We start from the raw sequence: 23,048 nt of genomic DNA, 5'->3' as shown, positions 1-23,048 counted from the left end.
GTAATAGTAAATTCAAACATGTTCAAAGCGAGTTTGGCCACAGAATGTTATCCTAATATTGATCGGACATAATCGAATTAAATTCATGGCCCCAGGTTGGGTAATGTGGTAAATGGATTAGAAATTTCAAATATTAGTTAGGCTAGAAAGAACATATTGATAATTTTCAATAGGTATACGCAGAGATTAAGATCTAAATTCGATATTCAAATTTAACTAATTTTATAAATGCTAAAGTTCAGATGGAGGAATCTTTTTTAAAGATATCTCCAGAACGGCTTAACGGATCTTGATGAAATTTGGCATTGATGTAGAACAGTGTAGAAGAACACATAGGCTACTTATTTACTTTTTTTTAATTCCGCGTGGACTGAATCGTGGGCTACAGCTGGTATGATTTATAAATTCAGGATTTTCTTTGTTAACTAAAATGTTTAATTCAATGTTGTTAGATGTTTTTTGTTAACTGAATGACTACTTTTTTATAATTTATATTATAATTTGGTGATGTCTGGTTCTTTTTAAGGTCACATTTTTGACTGACTAGTTTACAGCGATGGATGTAAGCTAAATATAAACGTTTATTTTCTATAAATATCCGGATGAGCATTTACCGGCTGAGTAGGAACAACTCGTTCGGGACAATACGCCACCTGCCGGGCTGCACTCAACACGTATTAAGTAACTATAGTCCGATTAGCCTAAATGACCCGGTAGGCATAAGTTAAACTAAATTAAAATATATAATTAGCGTCACTTGTCATTGTCAAATAAGCGACATAAGATCCTTGTGGGGCATGTGTTAGCATGAGTTGTGAGTTGTCTATGTCAATGTCGTATTTACATATTTTCTGACAGATTTAAATGCGATAGCGTCGCCTCTCGCCTCTCTCATCGGGTCAGAAAACTTCCTGACACTATATCTGTATATGCCTTATACTGTATACGCCATTTTTGTTCAATTCCAAAATTTTAATATAGTGTGGTACTCTTCTATCCATCTCTATCAGCCGTCATATCTGAATTCACATCCTTTCACATAATCCATCCACACTTTTACATTTCACGGCATGAAAAAAACACATTTTCCATTTGGTATTGTGATGGATATCAGTGTGGCTTAACCACTTAAATTTACGAACTATTGTTTGTTCCACAGAATTTTTATTGCTTGTATCGAATCTACCATTTTTAATAAACATTATTTATTAATTTATCATCATCATCATCACCATCATCATCATCACCATCATCATTATCACCATCATCATCATATCTATATATATAAAAATGAATTGCTGTTCGTTAGTCTCACTAAAACTCGAGAACGGCAGAACGGATTTATCTTATCTTAGTCTTGAAATGTTCGTGGAGGTCTAGGGAAGGTTTGAAAGGCGAGAAAAAATTCATACCGCTATTAAGTTTTTTTTCCTGCGTGCGGACGGAGTCGCGGGCGACAGCTAGTCATCAATATAAATGTGAAGTGTCTGTATGTACTATCAAAAATCATATTTCGTACACATAATGTATTTAAGTTGTTGCTAACGAAAAATAATTTATAATTTTTTATCTGTCTGTACGTCTGGTCGCAAGGCCGCGTTTGTTTCGAGTAATCTCCGGAACGGCTGGACCGATTTTGACGGGAAGATAGCTGATGAATGCGGGCATGTTATAGGCTGGCGATGTCGCGGGCGATCGCTAGTTTACTAATAAAAAACCTGACTGACTAACAATCTTGAAATGAATACAAATTGAATGACACCTCACTCGTCAAAATCCGTTCAGTTTTTAACATTATAAGTCACAATAGAATTGACTTACATACATATTTACGTTAAAAAATTCTCTTAAGGTAGACGAAATTATTATCTTTTGTTTAAATATTTTGCATAAAATGTAGCATATATTCGAAGTAAATTGTGAAGATAAGTGAAACTGGTTTAACGTGGGCGGCAAGTAATTAATTAACTTAGCTAAGTTATAAAGTATATTTGTATATAAAATTTTGTAACTTTAAATATAAAATAATTAACTTTTAAAACTTTCCAAAAAAGGTAAATTAGGATATTTGTGACCTTATTAAAAAGGTGAGAAAAGAATATGAAATTTTTAATATCAAAAAATAAAGATAAACAAATATGCTAGCTTTTCTTCTTTTCTTATAATTTAGTTATACAATATAACGCACTTTTTTTCATTAAACTTTAATACAAATGAAAGAATATCCTTTTTACTAAGTTAGGCTTCGTTGATATAATTTCACTGAAAAGAAATCTCATTTTTAATACAAAAGCTCAATTGAGGTTTATATTTCATAAAAAAGGTTCAAAGGTAAACCTTTGACATTGTACAAAATATAACAAGGATCAAAGATTTGGAACGAATAAATTATAAATCGAATTTACAGAACAATAGACACATCAACTTTTTTCACAACATATTTAAGCGAGTTTCCACTCCTTGGACTTAACAACCCTTTCATTATATTTTTAACAAAAAAAGACAACTTGGCGATTAATGTTGATGAAGCTATTCATTTAGATATCTTTAGATAGACAAAGTAAAATTTGATAAACGAAGTAGGGTTGGCAACAGGCAGGCGGCCGGCCGCAAAAACTTAAGCCAAAACTTTAAGGTTCATAAAACCTTGTGTGCCGACCCTACGAAAGTGGGATAAGGCCAGGGAGATGATGATGATGATAAAGTAGCTAATAGAAAAGTCAAAAATGTATGGAAGTGACAATAACTTTGATATGTTAAGTATTTTTCTTATACATTTTGACACATTTTATCGACTCTACAAGCGATAATCGAATGTTACATTCTCTAGATCCGCTGGCCAGTATGTAAAAAAAAAACTTGAGAGGTGTCAAGGGACACCCGGATGGAACGAAGTTCCTTTCGATTAATTAGTGAAGGAACCAATGTTTATTCTATGAATAAAAAACTTAAGTCTTCACAAGAAGTACATTTTATTTCTATGAATTTTCGTTATATATTGTCACGTCGTTGCCATGGTGATATAGCAAAAAGTGTCGTGACAACTTTTCGTAAGAATTTTTTCCGTCTAGCCCCCTTTCACAACGCGCGATAAGGAACTTCGTTCCAAAAAAAAAACTTAATATGAACATAGACAAACAAATGTGTTTTTACCATTTCATTTCCTTTGCTATCTCTATAAAAAAATATATTACCAAAATTTTAATAAACAATTCATAAATTAATGTTTATTTAATATCTCGAAAATACGAGGCAAAGGTAATTCGTTCAGCCGCGTTTTAATATTTATTATTGAAAACGAGAAACGTTCTTACGACGAATTATTCCACTTGGGGTCCTCTTTGATAATTTAATAAAAGCTGCAATTATTATTATTTTGTATACAAATGAAAATACGAAAACTAGATTATTAATTATTTACCATATAATCCTATAAAATACAAATTGAAAGGAATTATTATTTTGTGTTTGTTGTTATTGTTATTTATTAACTAAATAACGAATCAAAAAATTGATATTCACTTTTGCTGTTGTAATCCATTTGCTTTAAATTTAACTTTATATCGCAACAAAAATCAAATATCTATGTAATAAAAAAAGTATATTGTTTAGAGGGCGATGTTTTTTACAAAATAAAGTACTTTATTAAAATGGCTCCCAATTAGGGTTGACGACAGAGTAGCCGTTAAAATTAGCTCATAAAAATTAAGGTTTATTTTTAAGGCTTGGGCGCTGATGACGACCAGAAAATGATGATGAAAGAAAGAAATTAAAACACTTCTGCCATACAAATCTTTTGAAACTTAATGTTGAATAAACAATATAAATAAATGAATAATCGTATTCAATGTAAAAAAGAAATAATATTTGAAACTGGCTGACAAAGCCATTTATTGTCTATTTATTTATATTGGAACGTTTTAGTGTTTAAATTTATTATTTCCATTAAATTTGAAAACATATAAATTATCAATTTCAGTCATTAACCGGTGATTTCTACGATCAAAATCTCTGCATAAAACATATCGTCGTACCACTACCTTTGACAAAACAGACATAATAATATATTTCTAACGGGGGTTTTGGTCTCAAAAACTCACGATAACTTCAGTTTCAATCCGTTAAAATTTATGTACACTATCCATCCGATTCGTCATTTCAGTCACAAAACCTATCCAACTCTTTATCAGTTCTTTCTTGGTACATATTGGAACGAAGTTCCTTATCGCGCGTTGTGAAAGGGGGCTAGACGGAAAAAATTCTTACGAAAAGTTGTCACGACACTTTTTGCTATATCACCATGGCAACGACGTGACAATATATAACGAAAATTCATAGAAATAAAATGTACTTCTTGTGAAGACTTAAGTTTTTTATTCATAGAATAAACATTGGTTCCTTCACTAATTAATTGAAAGGAACTTCGTTCCATCCGGGTGTCCCTTGAAACCTCTCAAGTTTTTACTTTTATAATATATGCAAAGTTATAGTGTGTGAGAGCGTATCTCTATTCAATTTTATTTCCAACCGTGCGCACCTTGCCTCTATATTACATGATTTTCCGTCTGGCCGCGCTCCCCCGGGCTGAGCCGCACTGCACCTACCTTCCTACTTCGTTATCTGTACATCTATGCATATTAATAAAATTGGTTTGTCATTATGTAATATCAAAATAAAATTTTCGTACACTTTATATATTTGTGTAGTTGATAAAAACCGAATTTTAACATTTTAGTCAACATGTCTGTCGCAAGACCGCCTTTGTTCTGGGTAATCTTCAGAACGGCTGGACTGATTTTGACGGGGCTTAGATGGGAAGGTAGCTGATGCACGCTGGTATGTTATAGGCTATTTTATTTTGATTCTGCGCTAACAAAGCCGCGAGCGATCGCTTGTCTAAAATATGACACATATTTTTTTTAAAACAACTACGCACTTTTAACATTTTTCTACATTAAGAATTTTTAATTATCTAAGCAGTTCATTGACGATTTCTCATTATAAACATATGTACTGTGAGTAACTTTCTCTATGGTTCAATTAACCACAGTGGCAGTTGGTATGTAAAAGAAACAATGTAAAGATAAAAGATTAAAAAGAACACATTCTACTTTACTGTGTCTAACATGTCATTTTGTCAGACGTAACCAACATTTTATCGCGCCTTGTTTTTCACTAAATTTTATGACAACCCTGAAGGGCTATTAAATTTTAACCTTATCAAAATCTGTCGCGTTTACTCGTAAATCTCGTCAATTCACTTCTCATAAAATTTACAAGGTACATAAAATGTTAAAAGGCTTATTTCTAAAGTGCTATTTTAGCAAATTAGCGAAAGTATATCAGTTATATTGTTATAAACTATTCAGAATTTTATTAGTCCTGATTACTATGTAATTTATATACAAACAACCCTCATACATAAAACCATAAAGGTGCGATTTCACGAAACACGACAAACATGCTGTCTTGCGACAGTTACAGTTATTAAACCCGCTACAGACGTTTAGTTTTAACTGTAAAGTTAAAACTGTGCGTGTGAGGACAAAATTTTAACTGTCACTCCAAATGTACAATTAAAGTTTTGTCTATACACACAGTTTTAACTGAACAGTTTGGTTGTTTAGTTAAAACTGAACGTCTGTCATCGGCATCATAGAAATTAATACAACAAAGTAAGGTCTGCCGTTGGGGCACATGTCTTGCCGTCTGCTGCTGCCGTTTGCCGTCTACCTTGATCAGCGATAACATACCTTTACACTACTGAGTTAGTCTTGTAAAAATGTAAGGAGACTTAATTGAAAAATATAGTACAGAATAACTATATGAAGCATTTCAAATTTTATAGTTTACGTTAAACTGAGTGTAAAAACCGATACTATTTTATCATCCATCTTGAAAATAAAACTGAAACAATGCACTACAGGGCGTTGTAACTAAATTTTTGACATTTAAGTTTTTATTACTTTTAGAGCGCTATAAAATCTGATATTAAGTGAACAGTGAACTGATGTTAAAGACGTTATAAGTTGTTCGCGCCTTTCTTTCTTATTTCTTACTAGCTTTTAAGCGCGACTCCATCCGCGCGGAATAAAAAAAAATGCACACAAGATAAAAAAGTTCCTATGTCCGTCTCCTAGTTCTAAGCTACCTCCCCATCAATTTTCAGCCAAATCAGTTAAACCGATCTTGAGTTATGAATAGTGTAACTAACACGACTTTCTTTTATGTATATAAAAACTAGCTTTTACCCGCGACTCCGTCCGCGCGGAATTAAAAACAGAAAACGGGGTAAAAATTATCCTATGTCCGTTTCCTGGTTCTAAGCTACCTGCCCACCAATTTTCAGCTAAATCGATTCAACCGTTCTTGAGTTATAAATAGTGTAACTAACACGACTTTCTTTTATATATATATACTAGCTTTTACCCGCGACTCCGTCCGCGCGGAATAAAAAATAGAAAACGGGGTAAAAATTATCCTATGTCCGTTTCCTGGTTCTAAGCTACCTTGCCCACCAATTTTCAGCTAAATCGATTCAGCCGTTCTTGAGTTATAAATAGTGTAACTAACACGAATTTCTTTTATATATATAGATAAATAAGATAAGATTGAATTACTGACTGAAAATAATTATATTAAAGAAATACAATCGAATGTAAAGGGAAATTAACTTAAATTTATTTACGTTAATGTCCTAAGTAGACGACGTAAACAGTATATCAGTGTTAATACATTTTAAAGTGACAAAATTCACTCTAATACCAGTCCTCTCAGATTCAATTACGTTACTTAAGGAGTCTCGAAGTCATGAAATGTGATCTTAATGCTGCCATCACACTCTAAGAGTTAGGAGTTTATCAGGAATATTTTTTTAGAAGACGTCCGATCGAACGTTAAGATAATAAACGTCTGGAGTTAAGAAGACAGAATAAGAGAGAAACTTTTATTATATCGCCACACTGCCTCAGTGTTGCTTAATGATATAAGCAATCGCTTAGTGTAGATTTTAACATACTAAATCTACACTGAGTGTCGCTCTTAGTGAACAGTTGTCACTAAATTGATATGTGGATTTTCTACTGCCGCAATACTTGAATTGACAGATTATTGTCTATATTATTTTAAAGCGAATATGAAAGATTACTACCGATGGCTCCTACGAGTAAGTGTCAATGTGCAAATTGTCAACTTTACAGGAGAGGCTTTCAAAGTTTCAACCATATAGGAAAATAGGCCGCATAGGTCTTTTTACGTCAGTAAAAAAACTACGTTTACACCTGTAAATGTGTATGTGTTTAGTGCGCATTGTTAACTAGACTAAGTCGTAGTCTTTAACAAAAAGAACGTAAAAATCATCAATTTGTTACTAATGTATTTTTACAAATTTGTACAACGATCGTCTTTTGTTAAAATTTATTTTGAACATTTTATTGAAATATTTTTTTTTAATTCCAACTACGTGATTATAAAAATATATTAGTATTAGTTAAGACTGTAAATATCGTTGGCTCATTTTAAACTTTATAGCGGTGCTGCAAAGATTAAATTGCTATTGCAACTGGATTATTATCCAGTTTAACATAGAACTGGCTGGAACACGGAAATGTAAGTTGTACTTTTTTCATTCAGATCTAGGTTATGTGTAGGGCTTACGTTTTTGTGTAAAATTAAAAATGTCAGATAATAGTGAAGCCGGATATTTAATTAAAAACCATTCAAATTCAAAGACTACAGAATGATGGTATTTAAAAATCGTTTTTATATCATAGTATGTTCTGATGATACTTAATAGCAATTATGCTAATAATTTTTTTCATTCTTATTTCTACAGGCGCTCTAGTGATTTGATTAATTTAGTTTGCAATTTTTGTAATTTTCTCAATTCCTGTATTATTAACTATCTCTGTTATATTAACTACATCTATATGGGGCTATGAAATAAAAAAAAATTGTACATTACATTAAGCTTTTATTTGAAAGCCTTTATTATATCAACTATTCTATTTCCTTTGAAAACGTATTTAATTTCCCCACATATACTTAACTAATTGCGTTTCTACGAACACGATATTACTTCTCTTATTAACTTAAGTCAAACTCAAGTTAAATTCAAAGATCAATTTCGTAGAATGTTGTTGGAAATTGTATATCCAGTTTATTTCCTTATGTGACTTGAATTACAACTGCCTTTAACATATATATGTACAAGTATTACAAACTAAATGTTATATACATCAATTACACATATGTACACATTACAAACCATTTACATATTGGCACAAACCTCTAAACTTAAAGAATAGACACGATATGTGTATTTAAAATTGTAGAATTTCATATTTTTAATACTAAACTTTGGTATTTTTATATAAAAGAACGTTTTAAAAGTTTAAATAATATTAAAAAAAATCACCGCCGCGCTAGTACCATTCCATATCGAATCACACTGCGCCCGCGCCGTGCCTTGACACTTGTGTGCACTGACCTCTATAAATGGTCTGGCTTTAAGATGGAGTATTTTGTGCCTATTTGATTTTCGCAATCTTGGCGCTGATGGTTACGGTTTTTAGCGGTGGTGTGGATTGGAACTAATAATATTGTTAACTGTCACGTAACATCAACAGGCGCGTTTAAATCAGAATGATACAAAGGCTGTTATTTCTAAGCAATTACATATCCATTTGTAAAAACAGTACTTGTAAGTAGAGAGACTTTATTTTCATAGTGTACACATGTTTTTTATATCAAAAGTTGGCAAACGAGCAAACGTCCACCTAGATTCGCAGAAATAACGAGGCGACCGTTGGCCATAGTCATCCGCAAATGCAGATGCGTTGCCTACCTTTAATCAACGTTGAAGGGGAACGGGACACACAGAAACAGGATATTTCCTCTTCCTAAGCGTCCCCTCTTCTGACAAATACACTTCCCCTACCCATCATTATCTAATAAGAAAAGTATTATAATAGAGTTATTTTTAATCTAGATATAATGTAAGAAACTCTCTTTTGTTTTCTTCTAAATATTGTTGTTTCAAATAAAAGTACATCGCCAAATTAATTAACAATATTGCCAAACAGATGTTTCTAACGCAGTATGATGTAAAAAAGATTTATTGTCTCCGACATAAATTGATATGTTTGGTATTGTTAAAGTAGTTCTTTCAGAATTAATTTCAATTATATTTCCTTAGTAACAAAAAAAAATTAAATTTATTAACATTAAACATCGAAGTATGTCTATTAATATTTCAAATCCAGTTTGTCTTGATTTACAATTGTCATTTTTTATATGATAAGGTAGCAAACGAGCTAGCGACCACATGATTCACTGAAATAGCGAAGCGACCGCTGTCCATAGATATCTGCAAATGCAGATCCGTTGTCTACCTTTAATTTACAGAGGACGTACAGAAAGAGAATATTTCCCCTTCTTATGCGTCCCCTCCTCCGACAAATCCTCATCCAATTCCCATCCTCTCCATTATAAAAAGTGGGAAGGGGAAGAGGACTAAAATTAGGTCATGTATAAAATTTTACTAATTTAATATACTGATTACATCTTGCATAATAACTATTGTCGTACATTTATTTTAGTGTTGCCTTAATTATATCAAAAAATACAATATTTACAATGTTTATTAAATAAAATTACAAATACACAGGACATTTGAACAAATATAATTGAACTATGTTTTGTAATTAACATCAAATATTTAATAATAACAAATATTATTTAACCATCGGCTACTACGGCAAAAACTTATATTATCTGTCTCTCTAATTTTGTATAAAGAAAAAAGACATAATATGTTATTGTTCCTTTCATAGTTTAATATCCAGCCACTAAACTATACATTTATAAAACTCACGACTTAATAATTTATTTATACATAGCTAAGTTCCAGTTCGCAGGTATTTTCCCGTTGGGCCGACAAAATCCATAGAGCTCATTTAGAAACAAGTCGGAATCGTACGTACAAGTCAGACGTTTCAAAACGAGTCAAACGTAGGGAAAATACGTTTGTCTCACTCTGACGCGACTGTCGAGCGTTGTCCGTACAATTACGGATTACGACTAAATGAACCTTTAGAATAAATCAACCTGGACAAAGCCCTTGATAGGCTTCTGAGTGGGACTTGTACAATTTTGTTGTCGTTCATCTCCCACAGCCCGTCTGTCACTAGATATGGGTTTAAAACTATTTGTTGGAGACGATAGATATATCCGTATGTTAATAGTCATTTTATATTTAGTTTATAATAATATCTTACGAAAGTTCAAACCATTTAAACATATACAACATTTATTAAACGACAATACACATATTTAGAAATTATTTATTACATAAATCAAACACTGACATGATTTTGAGGTTATGTTTTTTCGAAGCCACTAAAACAATGTCAGTTTCACAACCTTAGCATAATTTAGACATTGTACTGTTTTAATTCTACGTTAACATTTCTACGGCTCCGACGTATATTGTCATAACACAAGAAATTCTATTTTTCAGGAGAGTTAGTACACGTTAATAACATAAAAGATTTCCGTAAAAAAAATGTCATTATTAAAAAAAAGATTGGATTTTGGGAACATAAAGATCTTGTTTAAAAGGTGAAGGATGTCGGAGGTCAATGGCCACTTTGTTTCGAAGTGCCATTCCATTAAATTATTTAGCACAGTTCGAAAACCTCAAAAAGTTACGACCTTTTGCGACTCATCGATTTTATGCAGCGATTTCAACGTTTTCAATCTTAGAACTGCATGGCTGATGCGTTCTCAGTACATCTGCGGAGGTTGACTTCACGCAGTTGTTCATGTGGATGTCAGAAGACGCGTTCGAATGATGGTGTTCTCTTCGTAACAGTTGTTGTGGGCAGCAGTACCGACGTCCGATGTCACCGAACAGCGATCTTATAAAAAAATTATTCATATATTTTTTTTAAATATAGTATTTTTTTAAATGTAGTAGATCACATAAACCAAGCTTTAATTGACAACTATAGTGAAATAACGCCACCAGAATACTTGTATTAAAAAAATCTGTCTTTATTCAATATGTTATGGCGTATTTTAGAATTGGTAACTTTATGAGGTTGACGTAAAATTTTGATATTAACTTTTTTTTAAATATTTGACAGTTTGTAAGATGAAGAGAATTGGTTATTATTGATTTGATTTCAAAATACATTTCTATTGTACCTCTTTAAGTAAAATTTTATATACTAACACAAAAATATTGTTATCTGGAAATTGCATCAGTTTATCGGCAGTGTAAACCGACGTTACATTGTTATCCAGTTGACATAAACAAACGTTTTCCTCATTATTCCGCAACACGCTGCAGTGGGATTTACTCCCACAACTACAATTGCGTGCTGATTGTTGAATCTATTTTAATTTCAAAGCATATTATGTTTCATTCCTGGATTTTAAATGCCGAAACAAATTTAAGAGTATATCCTTGAAAATACGAGAGAAAGAAGAATCCCAATTGATATGTTATTCGTGTGAACTGAGACATGTTATATTTAATATCTTATTCTATACTTAAAAGAGTCTTGTATGTAACAAACATACAACTTTGATGTTAAAAAAGCTTTCAAAAAAATAAAGAAAAATATAAATATGAAAACATTATCATTAGAAAACCTTTTAAAACATATATTTACCTGCAACAAGATCCTAATGTCTTTCTAAAAGCCGCTCTAAAGTCCCGATTGAAGTACGCGTAAATGAGTGGATTAAGTGCTGAGTTGAAGTATCCCACCCAGAACACAGCTGCTACCACCGGCGGCGGGGAAGGGCATGCGTCCCCACACAGCGCCGTTATAATATACCTGGGGGGGTTGGAGACTTATAAAAAAAATCCATTTCGTTCCATTGAATTCTTAAAAGATACTTGAGTTCTTGTTGGATTTATTCTGTTTATTGTGTTGTCTAAATTTCGTTATGAAAAAATCTAAAAGTTTTGTTTAAAAGAAATGAAAATTTGAATAAAAATCTGTAATTTTCCATATCGCTTTTACCATTTTCTATGTTTTATATTCATAATTGTCACATGTTAAGTTTAAATACGTGTTATTTCGTTATTATAAAGCGATTTTCAACTTGCATTAACTATAATTGTTTCGTGATCCACACGATTTGGTGTAGGCCATGACTGTTATCGCTTGCGGTAAATTATTGTATTATGCAGTACAATTTAATCGATTTTTAGTCGCATTCGTTTGGTTGTAGGTTGTTTCAAGTTTTTTTTTAGGATACATTCATCATATCATCATCATCATCAGCTCACTATACGTCCCCACCGAGGGGCTCGGAGCCTACCCCAATTTTAGGGGTGACTAGGCCATAGTCAACCACGCTGGCCAAGTGCGGGTTGGTTGACTTCACACATATCATTGAATTTCTTCTCAGATATGTGCAGGTTGCATCACGATGTTTTCCTTCACCGTAAGAACGTCGGATAAATGTACATATATAAATCGAAAATCGAAAAACACATCGGTACATGGCGGGATTCGAACCCAGGACCTGCAGATTGCAAGTCAAGTGCTTAACCCCTGAGCCACCGACGGTCTTTGACAAAATAGCGGCAACTATAGACTGAGAAGGTGGCTGAACTGATGGGCATAAGTCAAACTAAATTATGACAGCACACTAGCGCCCTCCTGTCAACGTCAAAAAAATGTCAAAAGACACTCCTTGTTCTGTAGCTGTCAGGTTCTAAGTAGGTTTTATATATATTCAGAAAGAATCAACCGCAATAGCAGCGAATCTATCACCTGTTCATATATCACCTAAAATTTGACCAATCGCTTAAATTAGGCAACCAGATGCTCATTTGTCTTCTAAAAAACATAATTCAAATATCGAACCATAAAAAGAACGGCAACCAGCATGCCAGGAACGCTGACATTATGATACCGAGCGTCCTGGCAGCTTTCCTCTCTCGCTTCATCTTGCTGCTGGCCATGGGCTGCATTTGGATGCTCTGTCGCTCTCTCATCACATCACCCATCGAGATGCCGTTGATCTGGAGATGCTTGTCCAAAAGTAGAGCTGCTACTTTACTCCTGTCAAAATTAATTCGTTATAATCACGGCTAGCACATAACTAAAAAAAAAACCAAACTGGTTGTAAATAGGAAAAAAAAGTTGTTAGTCTACAGTACCTTTTAAGTAATATCTATGTTTTAATATAATATCGCTCTCAGATAAGAAAAAAGAATTAAAAATAAAAATAAAAAATTATCCTACAATTGATTTAAAAAAGTATTAAAATATTTACGAAAAAAGATCAACATGTAATTTTCTAGCGATATTTGACTGATAATGATTATTGACTAACACATTCCTGATTGACATTAAATTTTTGAAGTTAACTTTTTATATTTCAGCTGTTTGATTTTTCTAATTTTATTGAAATGTAAGTACTAAGCCACAGGCAATAAATTAGCGACGAGCGGGGCGATGTAAAGTACTACTCCGCTCACGCTCGTTTCGTGAGCGTTGCTATATTCTGCTATACTTTTGATTACATCGCCTCGTTCCAATAGTCGCACCGCTCCGCGCGTCGCAAATTTCGTGCTCGTGGCATTTGTTTCTAGAAGTAAACAATAACATTTAGGACAATCGCTGGCTGCGAATGAAAAATGAGATACATTTTATACTGTTGTTGTCAGCAGCATAAAAAAAAAGAAAAAAAGTGTCTCGAACAATGAATCTTTCACTAAAGATGCTTTGCAATTATAACCCTGCCAAATTAGTAAAAGAACGCGATTGGGGTTTGTTAATAAGACTGTGTTTAACTTTTGTAGTATATGTCACTTACAAGATTTTCCTTGTTAATTTATGACAAGCTCTATTATAACATAACATGAAACCGACATCTGATGACGTCATTATGCACAATTAATAAAAGGTGTGAGTTTTTACTAACATCCTTCTTGGTGAAAACGGTAACGCATATGCATGAGACAAATAATTCGAAAAAAAAATTGAAATTTTTGTTTTTTTATTACTCGAATTACAAACGTACAGTTACAATGTTACTTAATATTATTAATGCGAATGTTGAGATAGAAGGATGAACAGATGTTTGTTAGAAGGTATCCCCAGAACCGCTAAACACATATCTCTGAAATTTGACATAGATGTAGAACATATTGTGGAATAAAACATAGTCTACTAATTAAGATTTTTCTTTTAAATGTGCGCGGACAGATTCTTGCGTGACAGTAGTAGTATATAATAAATAATTTAAAATCTCTTTACGTTCTAATACAGAAGTTCTGTAACACTCCAATTTTGAAATAACATTTTGTAAAATGTCGCACGTTTTAATATTCACGAAAACGTTGTTTGTGTGATATGCATTGTGTCGTTTATGACAATTTTATTGTTGTTGCTGTCACACAGAACAATGGTTTGTATGCTGTTGTACTTATACGTTTTCATTGTCACAAATACTGTCTACGTAATTCATTGTATCCAATTTTAATATTAAATTTAAAATGGACGCTATATTTTTTAAGAATAGCTATCGCCCGCGACTCTGTCCGCGCGGAATTATAAAAAAAAACTTAATAAGTAGCCTATGTGTGCTTCCAAACTATGTTCTACATCTGTTTCTACTACATTCGTGCAACAAATATGTTGTAGCACTAATAGGTCCACTGTTATAAATATGTAAATAAATATTTATGTAAATTACATAATTTATATATCAATGTAACAATAAAGTATGGAATCTCTGATGCATTTATTTTATCTATTACGGAAACAACTGAGTAGACATTTAAATGTAAATATGGATTATTTTGTTAACACAATGAATAAGCATAACGTAATGTTGAGCATTGTATATCACTGGAATATTACTAGAATAAACCATTAATAATTCACGTAGTTACAACACTCAAGTGTGCTATATCTACCTATAATTGAAGAAGAGGCCCGCTAATTTAAGTCCCCTTTCTCTTCCCATCCGTTTCTTATAAGGGAGAGATGGGAAGAGGAAGTAGATTTAATAGAGGAATGGACGTCTAGGAAGGGGAAATGTTTTTCCGTGCGTTATCCGTCGATTAAAGTTATGAAACGCATCTGCAATTGCGGATTGACTGCAACTTATGTTACTAAAAAAATTGAGGAATTAGATCTTATTCGGTCTCAAAAGTTAACTTACAAATAAATGACTTACAGTGGATTTCTGAGACCAAAATATCCGTTTAAAACATATTGTTATCTCGACTTTGTCAAAGATAATAACAGGGATGACGATATGTTTTATACAGAGATTTGGTCTCAGAAACCGACGGTATAATTTCACAAACCTGTACAACATCCTCTCTTGTCTGTCCGCTTCCACGTAAATTCTATAATACATAAAGATCATAATCACACCAGGAATCCAGAAGCTGACACTGCTCGATATCACCGCATATACTTTATTAACAGTGAAACTGCAAACTTTCGGATGACGTCGTCTAAAGTCCAGATGTTCATGAGTTGTGTACCATCCAGCAAATATTGGCAAAAAGGAAACCAAAGCTGGACTGCACCAGACAACAGCCAACATGATTCCCAACTTCCCACTAGTCATTATCAAAGGATAGTCCAATGGTTGAACTATAGCGTAATATCTATCAACGCTTATGCAACAAAGATGCAAGATCGATGCCGAAGAAAAATACACGTCTAAAGAATTCCAAACATCACACATGAAGTAGCCAAACAGCCACTCCCCATTAGTGATTTCAACGCTGAAGTTGAAGCACATGGCCCAAATAGCAACCAACATGTCCGCCAACGCGAGTGATACGACGAAGTAATTGGTGATCACTCTCAATTTTCTGTGCCTCATAACGGAAACTATGACCAACAAGTTTCCGAATATAGCGGCTAAAATTATAAACAACATTATTATACATTTTAAGATGATAAAGAATACAATAATAGGATCGTTCTCGAACTGATTGCTGTAAACTAAATCGTTTGTCGTCTCGTTTATTTCGAGGGACTTGTTAACGTAACTATCTGTTAGATACATCGATGTGGAAATAAAGTCCAAACTTATGTTCTCAGGGTTGTCAGTCAAGACAATGTCAACTTTCATATTTCACATTTTGTTGTATTTAGTGAATTTAAGTCATATTTATTTCTTTGGTCAAAGAGAATTTGCTTGTCGTGTGGAGATATACACTGATGCTGTTTTCCATCCTGTTGTTTGTTTGTAGACCTGCAAAGAAATAAAAAGAATTAGAAAAATATTTGTTACCTTCGAAAATATGGATTAATTTAGTGAAAAATAATATAATTTGTAGAAGATGATGCTAAGAGCGTGGGTGGCTCAGGGGATAAGCAATTGACTTGCAATCTGCAGATCATGGGTTTGAATCCTGCCATGTACCAATGTTTTTTTCGTTTTACATATGTACATTTATCCGACGTTCTTACGGTGAAGGAAAACGTCGTGATGCAACCTGCACATATCTGAGAAGAAATTCAAAGATATGTGTGAAGTCAACCAACCCGCACTGGCCTTGACTTGAATCTTGACTAAATTTGGCACAGATGTAGAACATAATCTGGCAACAGCTAGTAGTACGAGTATATAAGTCTCCTAATTTTCATGGAATTACAAGTTACCGTAGGATTCTACTGCCGTGATATTTGTGTACGTATTCTGATCGCTTTTATTTGCTTGAACAAAATAGACACGTCAATATAAAAGTGTTAGGGCAATGGAATACTACTGTTATACTGACAAAACTACACAGTTATTTTCGCATCAATAGCTTGTTTTAATGAGGATCGCTTGTGTTGAGGAAATTTTACTGAAATTGTTATTTCTTATATTCGAGCGTACTGCGATGGTAATTAATTGAATGTGTTAAAAAATTATCGTACTGTGAATTTAGTTACAAAAAAAACAGTTTCCTGTACGAAAGAAAACAATGTAAATTTTATAAGACGTATAAATTTCTTACTAATTTAGATGGATGGATGGTTTAGAGGTATCTCCGAAATGGTTCAATTTTCAATTGTTCAATCGCCATTGTATCGTAAACGGCAAAATTTGTATTAACATGTGTGCAGCGCCCCCTATCAGACGTAAAGTTCACCAAAAATCTCATACCAATCTATATATATAAAAGAAAGTTGTGTTAGTTACACCATTTATAACTCAAGAACGGCTGAATCGATTTAGCTGAAAATTGGTGGGTAGGTAGCTTAGAACCAGGAAAAGGACATAGGATAAATTTTACCCCGTTTTCTTTTCTTTTTTTTATTTTATTCCGCGCGGACGGAGTCGCGGGTAAAAGCTAGTTTTGATATAATTGACAATGATGATTAAGGCGACTAACATTAATAATAGGGCCACAGAAATGTTATATACTATACATATAACAGGGTTTATTGATGTTTCAATAGTTTATACATTTGAAATTTAAAACAAAAATTATTTTCCTCTAAAATCGAAAACCAATAATTATGTGTTAGATACATACATCTTAATAATATTATAAACTAGCTTTTACCCGCGACTCCGTCCACGCGGAATAAAAAAAAAATAGAAAACGGGGTAAAAATTATCCTATGTCCGTTTCCTGGTTCTAAGCTACCTGCCCACGAATTTTCAGTCAAATCGATTCAGCCGTTCTTGAGTTATAAATAGTGTAACTAACACGACTTTCTTTTATATATATAGATATAGATGGATGTGGATGAATGGATATATGGAAGTTTATAAGAAGGTATCTCCAGAACTGATCAACGGATCTCGATTAAATTTGGCATAGATGTAGAACATAGTTTGAAAGAACACATAGGCTACTTATCAAGTTTTTTTTAATTCCACGGGAGACGGAATCGCGGGCGACAGCTATTCACATCATAATATTAACCCTGAAATTCCTCTGCAGAAACGTGTTTATTAAAATATATTGCTGTCTCTATTTTTTCAAAGAAAATAAGTGAAATGACAATTCAAACGTTTAAATTCAAAAACAGCTTTGTAATGAACTTTCCTTTATCCTTTACTTTAGTCAAAAGCACGAACTCACATGTCGTTTAGGCGCGTCGTTTTACTTTAACAAACATACGCCCAACTTAAAAGAGCTTTGAGTTAACTATGTTTGTAAAGGAACAGAATGTCACTATAAAAACATGAATGGAATAAAGGATATAGTTCAAAGAAATGAGAACTGGCAGGTCTTAATTTAAAACACCATAAATTTAAAAAAACATTATTGTGTTCTATAGAAAAAATATAGCAACAAAGCAACATAGTGCCTTAATAATGTTTTTTTACGTTTGCTTCCACTAAATAACTTTTATAATAAACACGTAATATATAATTGTCACGAAAATACATATAAAAAAATATAATACATTTTTGATCGTTATACGAAAGAAAGATGATATTCTCACAGACAGGACATCGAAAAACAAATTATTACATCTTGGCTTAGTGCCCATTTGAAAGGATATGAAAAAAAAAATATCACCAGCCAAAGACATTAGAAGAAAAAAAAGATATTCAATTAAAGATAAATTATTACACGAGAGATAACCTTTATATATATTAAAAAATAGTCTGCTACATCCCAAATTTTTCCTTTTATCTTGTAAGCAGCGTATTTTGTAAAAATCACCTCGCAAAAAAAATATTGCGAAAGCTATTTTACGGCACAATTTATAAGCCTACGGGGGATTGAGGTCTTGTACAATTTAAGAATAATTTAAAAGCCCATGTTTTTTTTAACCTGTAATATATTTATTTTGGTCGTAAAACAAACCCATTATTTCGGCCTTGATAAAAAACAAATTGCCTATTATGAAAACATTCTGTATATTTTTCTAATTTAAGCTTTTTAAGTTAGTTATTAGTATTTTTACGTCTATTTGAAACTTGGTTCTGGTCAAGTTCATTTACAATTAACACTTAGAATTTGTATAAAACTATATATTACAAACAAAACAAAAATCCTAAAAACTATGAATGGATGGATGTTTGTTTGAAGGTATCTCCAGAACGGCTGCATGTAACTTGCTGAAATCTGGCATGGATGACGAACATAGTCTGTATGACTACTTAGGCTACCTATTAAGTTTTTTTTTTAATTCCGCGCGGACGGAGTCGCGGGCGACAGCTAGTAATACTATAAATTTAATCTGTTTATTTAATTTCTTGAATATAGACAGACAAGAATATATAACCGGGTGGGCATAAGTCTAACTAAATTATTAAAGATCACTAGCGCCCCCCTGACAACGTGAGAGAAGTAGCAAGTGTTGGGTTACTTAAGTCGTAGGAGCCGTGGATTTGTATGGCCTTTCAAATCTTTACCAATCAAAGATTCCTTCATTTAAAGTGCTTTAGTTGCTATTTTTAGGACGAGGACGCTTTACTTAGTGTGTTGTTTTCTTTTATGTTTTTCCCGTTTTCTTTCAAGATTGTAGATTCAAGATGTATTCTTCCCGTTGTTCTAAATCCCAATAGGTCAAGACAATTCATCTTTTAACCAAAAAGGTTTAATTAATCTTACTAATATTATAAATGCGAAGGTTTAGATAGATGTTTGTTAGAAGTTATCTCTGGAACAGCTAAACAGATCTTGTGGAAATATAGCACAGATTTAGAACATAGACTGAAAGATCACATAGGCTACTATTTTTTTATTCCGCGCGGACAGAGTCGGGACGACAACTAGTACACTACTAAATGATACAAGAAAAAATATCTATTGGAAAAAGAAATAGTAAATAGAAATATCTGTGTGGGTTTGTTAAATCTACGAGTTAACTTATTAATAAGTTTATTAAGTTTACTTGATTTAAAAAAAACTCGACTGACTATGGCTTTAATTAATGAAATAGCTGTTGGCTAGATTTAAAATATTTATTTTGTGGTAAACAAAATGTAAATTTATCTGTAATACTTTTATTTTAGAAAATAATAGAAACCATAGATAAAAATATTTGTCTGTTTAAAAAAAGTTATGACGAATGAGATTTGAATTCAGGTCCACTGTTTTTGTTTTGTGCTGATATAATATATACTATGACGCTCCTCAGAAAAAGACTTATCAAATAACACCTCACTCGACAAAATCCAGGCTCTACGCAGTCAATAGAAATCACATACATACAAACCCATAAATACTCTTAATAAAACCATACAGAAACCAAACTTACATACTCGTGACAACATCCCTTTTTGGTCAGTCGGGGAAAAACCGAGATCTCACTATCTGTACCCCGTAACACACCAAGGTCGATACCTTAACATATATAACATATCGATTAATAAACAAATTAGGCTATTTTATTACAGAAGAAAAAAAGTCTCTCCTCTTCCCGTTCACACCCTTTTCTTATTAGGAAAGGAAAGTGGGGACGCATAGGAACGGGAAATATCATCTTTCTGTGCTCCTTCTCCGTGGATTAAAGGTAGGTAACACATCTGCATTTGCGGATGTCTATGGGCAACTGTCGCCTCGCTATTTCGGCGAATCCAGGTGGCCGTGTTCTCGTTGGCCACCTTTACATATAAAAAATCGATTGTTCTAACACAGTATTATATCCTAAGCTAAAAACTTTCACGTAATATTCACTAAAGAACACTACGCTGTTCCCCGTTAGTATGCACAATTAATTAAATGCGACGTGAACTGTAGACAAGCATTACTGTTCCCAGAGTTCACAGCACACATACGTCAATCATCATTTCAAACCACCGAGAATGATGTCTATTTGATAAACTGTCAGCGTATTCTGAACTGAGTGAAACATTAAAAAATTAATCTTTTTATTTCATAAGCAACATATTAATTTGATTTCGTTTACTATAGAAAAATAAAACTCTCGTTGTGACCCAGAGTTGTAGGCGGAGATGACGGACTTGAATGTGGCGTAGACCTGGCATATCTCTCTCGCTTCTTCCACGTCCATTGGGTACTCTTGAGCCCGCTACAGACGTTTAGTTTTAACTAAACAGTTCAACTGACAGTTAAATCTTAGGCTACGAACGCATAGTTTTAATTTTATACTTTGATTGTTCGATTAAAATCGAAGGTGAACGCATTTTACATATTTAAAAACGTCGTACGTACAAGGTGATAGTTTTTTGTTTAGAATTTGAAAGAAAAACAATTTCATCGTGAAAATAATGCAAAAAGAGTATTTTCTAAGGAATTTAAGCCGAAAAATAAAAAAAAAATCTTTTGTTTTTTTTTTTATTAATTCGTTTGATCATAGTCTCTACCGTAGAAAACAGTTTTTCCATTCAACTACGTTAATTACACCCACTGATCTTTGCTTATTTTAAAATCAATTCTTCGACAGACAATTAATTCAATTTGTTTATGAAATAATATTGCTTAGAACAAACTCATTTCAAATGAACCGCATACAATCTGTGTGTGGGTTTGAAAGGTTCAAAAGCGATGAATAAGTCAAAAAATTAAATGTAATTCATTAAAATTAAATTTATTTAATTTAGTGAAAATTTAAAACAACTCTATAAATGTAAATAATAATGGACTTTTGAGTCTTGTATTAATCCGAGTTACAAGAGAGTAATGTTTTTCATTTGTAAGTTTTTACACATTTATAAGTAAGTTTTGTTGATTATGGGCATGTATGTAAGTCAATATTCAGACAAGCGTCGGTGGCTCAACGGTTAAGCACTTGACTTGTAATCTGCAGGTCCTGGCTTCGAATCCCGCCATGTACCTATGTATTTTTCGACGTTATTACGGTGAAGGAAAACATCGTGATGCAACCTGCACATATCTGAGAAGAAATTCAATGACATGTGTGAAGTCAACCAACGCGTACTTGGCCAGTTGCCTATGGCCTAGTCACCCCTAACTTGGAGTAGGCTCCAAGCCCCTCAGTGGGGACACTTATATTGAGTTGCTGATGATGATGTAAGTCAATTCCAATGTAAACTGTAGCCTAAACGACAGAACCGATTTTAACTAGTGCTGTGTCAATTTATTTTTTCCTTCAGTTATAAGATTTTCAGTCGGGATTTTTTTTAATAACCAAAAATACTTACTCTTGCTTCTTATAGTAAAAGAAACATTCTATGGTTTCAAAGATTCTTTGTTATAAATATAACTCGCCTTAAGATATATACAGACAAGCTTACACTAACGCAAGAAAATAACTTCATGTTTTCTTAGGTCGTCCTTTCTCAATATCTTTTCCCCATAATTGCCCCAAAACGCCTACTTCATTTATTATCAACATACTTTTAGAATTAAATTCTTAAATAATTACTTTATAATATTACTTTTCTATCCTTAAAATAATAAAGAGGAAAGATATGTATTTTTGTATGTAACAAAATAAACACAAAACACTTCTCGATATCAGAAAATATTTTTTTGACATTAGAAAGGTATATCACTGAGTATTGGTTAACTTATTTACAAGATACATTTATAAATAAATAAAAATTAGTATATATTTATAAAAGAATATTTAAAAATATAAAATGATTGTGATGCAATTTTTCACTCAAACTTACCTAAATCTAAAATCAAAATGTTCCAAATGTCATTTCAATAGAATAATCAAAAAACCATAGACAAAAAAAACTACTCTTTTCTTGCGAACACCAAAATGATATCGTAATTCACAAAAACTTTAAATTTTCGAACACACGAAACATAGAAACAAAATGAAAACTCTTTCACTTGGTACTGGCCGGAACTAACGAAAAGAATCAATAATTTTCAACACATTAAAACTTTAAACACTGGCTGGAAACAAAAACGCACACTCGTTTATTTTTTAAAATACGTACAGGCAAAGGCTCGCGATACGTGGAGCCGATACGAGGGTTTTCTAGTAACTGAAGCGAGCGACCACGCTGCAGTATGGAACATCGTATAGCGCAGGCTTATATCCCGTAAGCCAAGTTTTATGTACAACTAACGGTATCCCGCGACTTTGTCAGCGTAGAATTAAAAAAGTAACCTACAATACTACCCGAATCTACTACCTTCCCGTCGCGTCAAAATC

General features: G+C 32.8%; 1 protein-coding gene across 1 annotated transcript; it reads right to left on the bottom strand.

Annotated features, from left to right (window-relative positions):
• Positions 1-10,538: 10,538 nt before the first annotated feature.
• On the bottom strand, positions 10,539-22,653 carry LOC106712486 (octopamine receptor beta-1R). The gene is made up of 5 exons (XM_045683986.1): positions 22,552-22,653; positions 15,344-16,248; positions 12,888-13,085; positions 11,679-11,846; positions 10,539-10,919 (listed from the first exon to the last, which is right to left on the bottom strand). Exons 2-5 carry the CDS (start codon positions 16,123-16,125, stop codon positions 10,733-10,735), a joined length of 1,335 nt encoding a protein of 444 aa, XP_045539942.1. The 5' UTR covers positions 16,126-16,248; positions 22,552-22,653; the 3' UTR covers positions 10,539-10,732.
• Between the last annotated feature and the right edge of the window lie 395 nt (positions 22,654-23,048).

The sequence above is a fragment of the Papilio machaon genome, chromosome 24 (genome assembly GCF_912999745.1).
Source record: "Papilio machaon chromosome 24, ilPapMach1.1, whole genome shotgun sequence".
In the NCBI taxonomy this organism is placed as follows: domain Eukaryota; kingdom Metazoa; phylum Arthropoda; class Insecta; order Lepidoptera; family Papilionidae; genus Papilio; species Papilio machaon.
Note: the sequence above shows the minus strand (reverse complement) of the source record. Positions and strands in the feature narration are given on the sequence as shown.

Excerpts from the sequence above, each read along its gene's own strand:
- LOC106712486 (XM_045683986.1), bottom strand. The coding sequence starts at position 16,125 with ATGAAAGTTGACATTGTCTTGACTGACAACCCTGAGAACATAAGTTTG. Across the intron at positions 11,847-12,887 it reads TGGTTGCCGTTCTTTTTATG|GTATATTATAACGGCGCTGT; the intron begins GTTCGATATTTG and ends CAACCCCCCCAG. Across the intron at positions 10,920-11,678 it reads ACATTAGGATCTTGTTGCAG|ATCGCTGTTCGGTGACATCG; the intron begins GTAAATATATGT and ends TTTTTTTATAAG.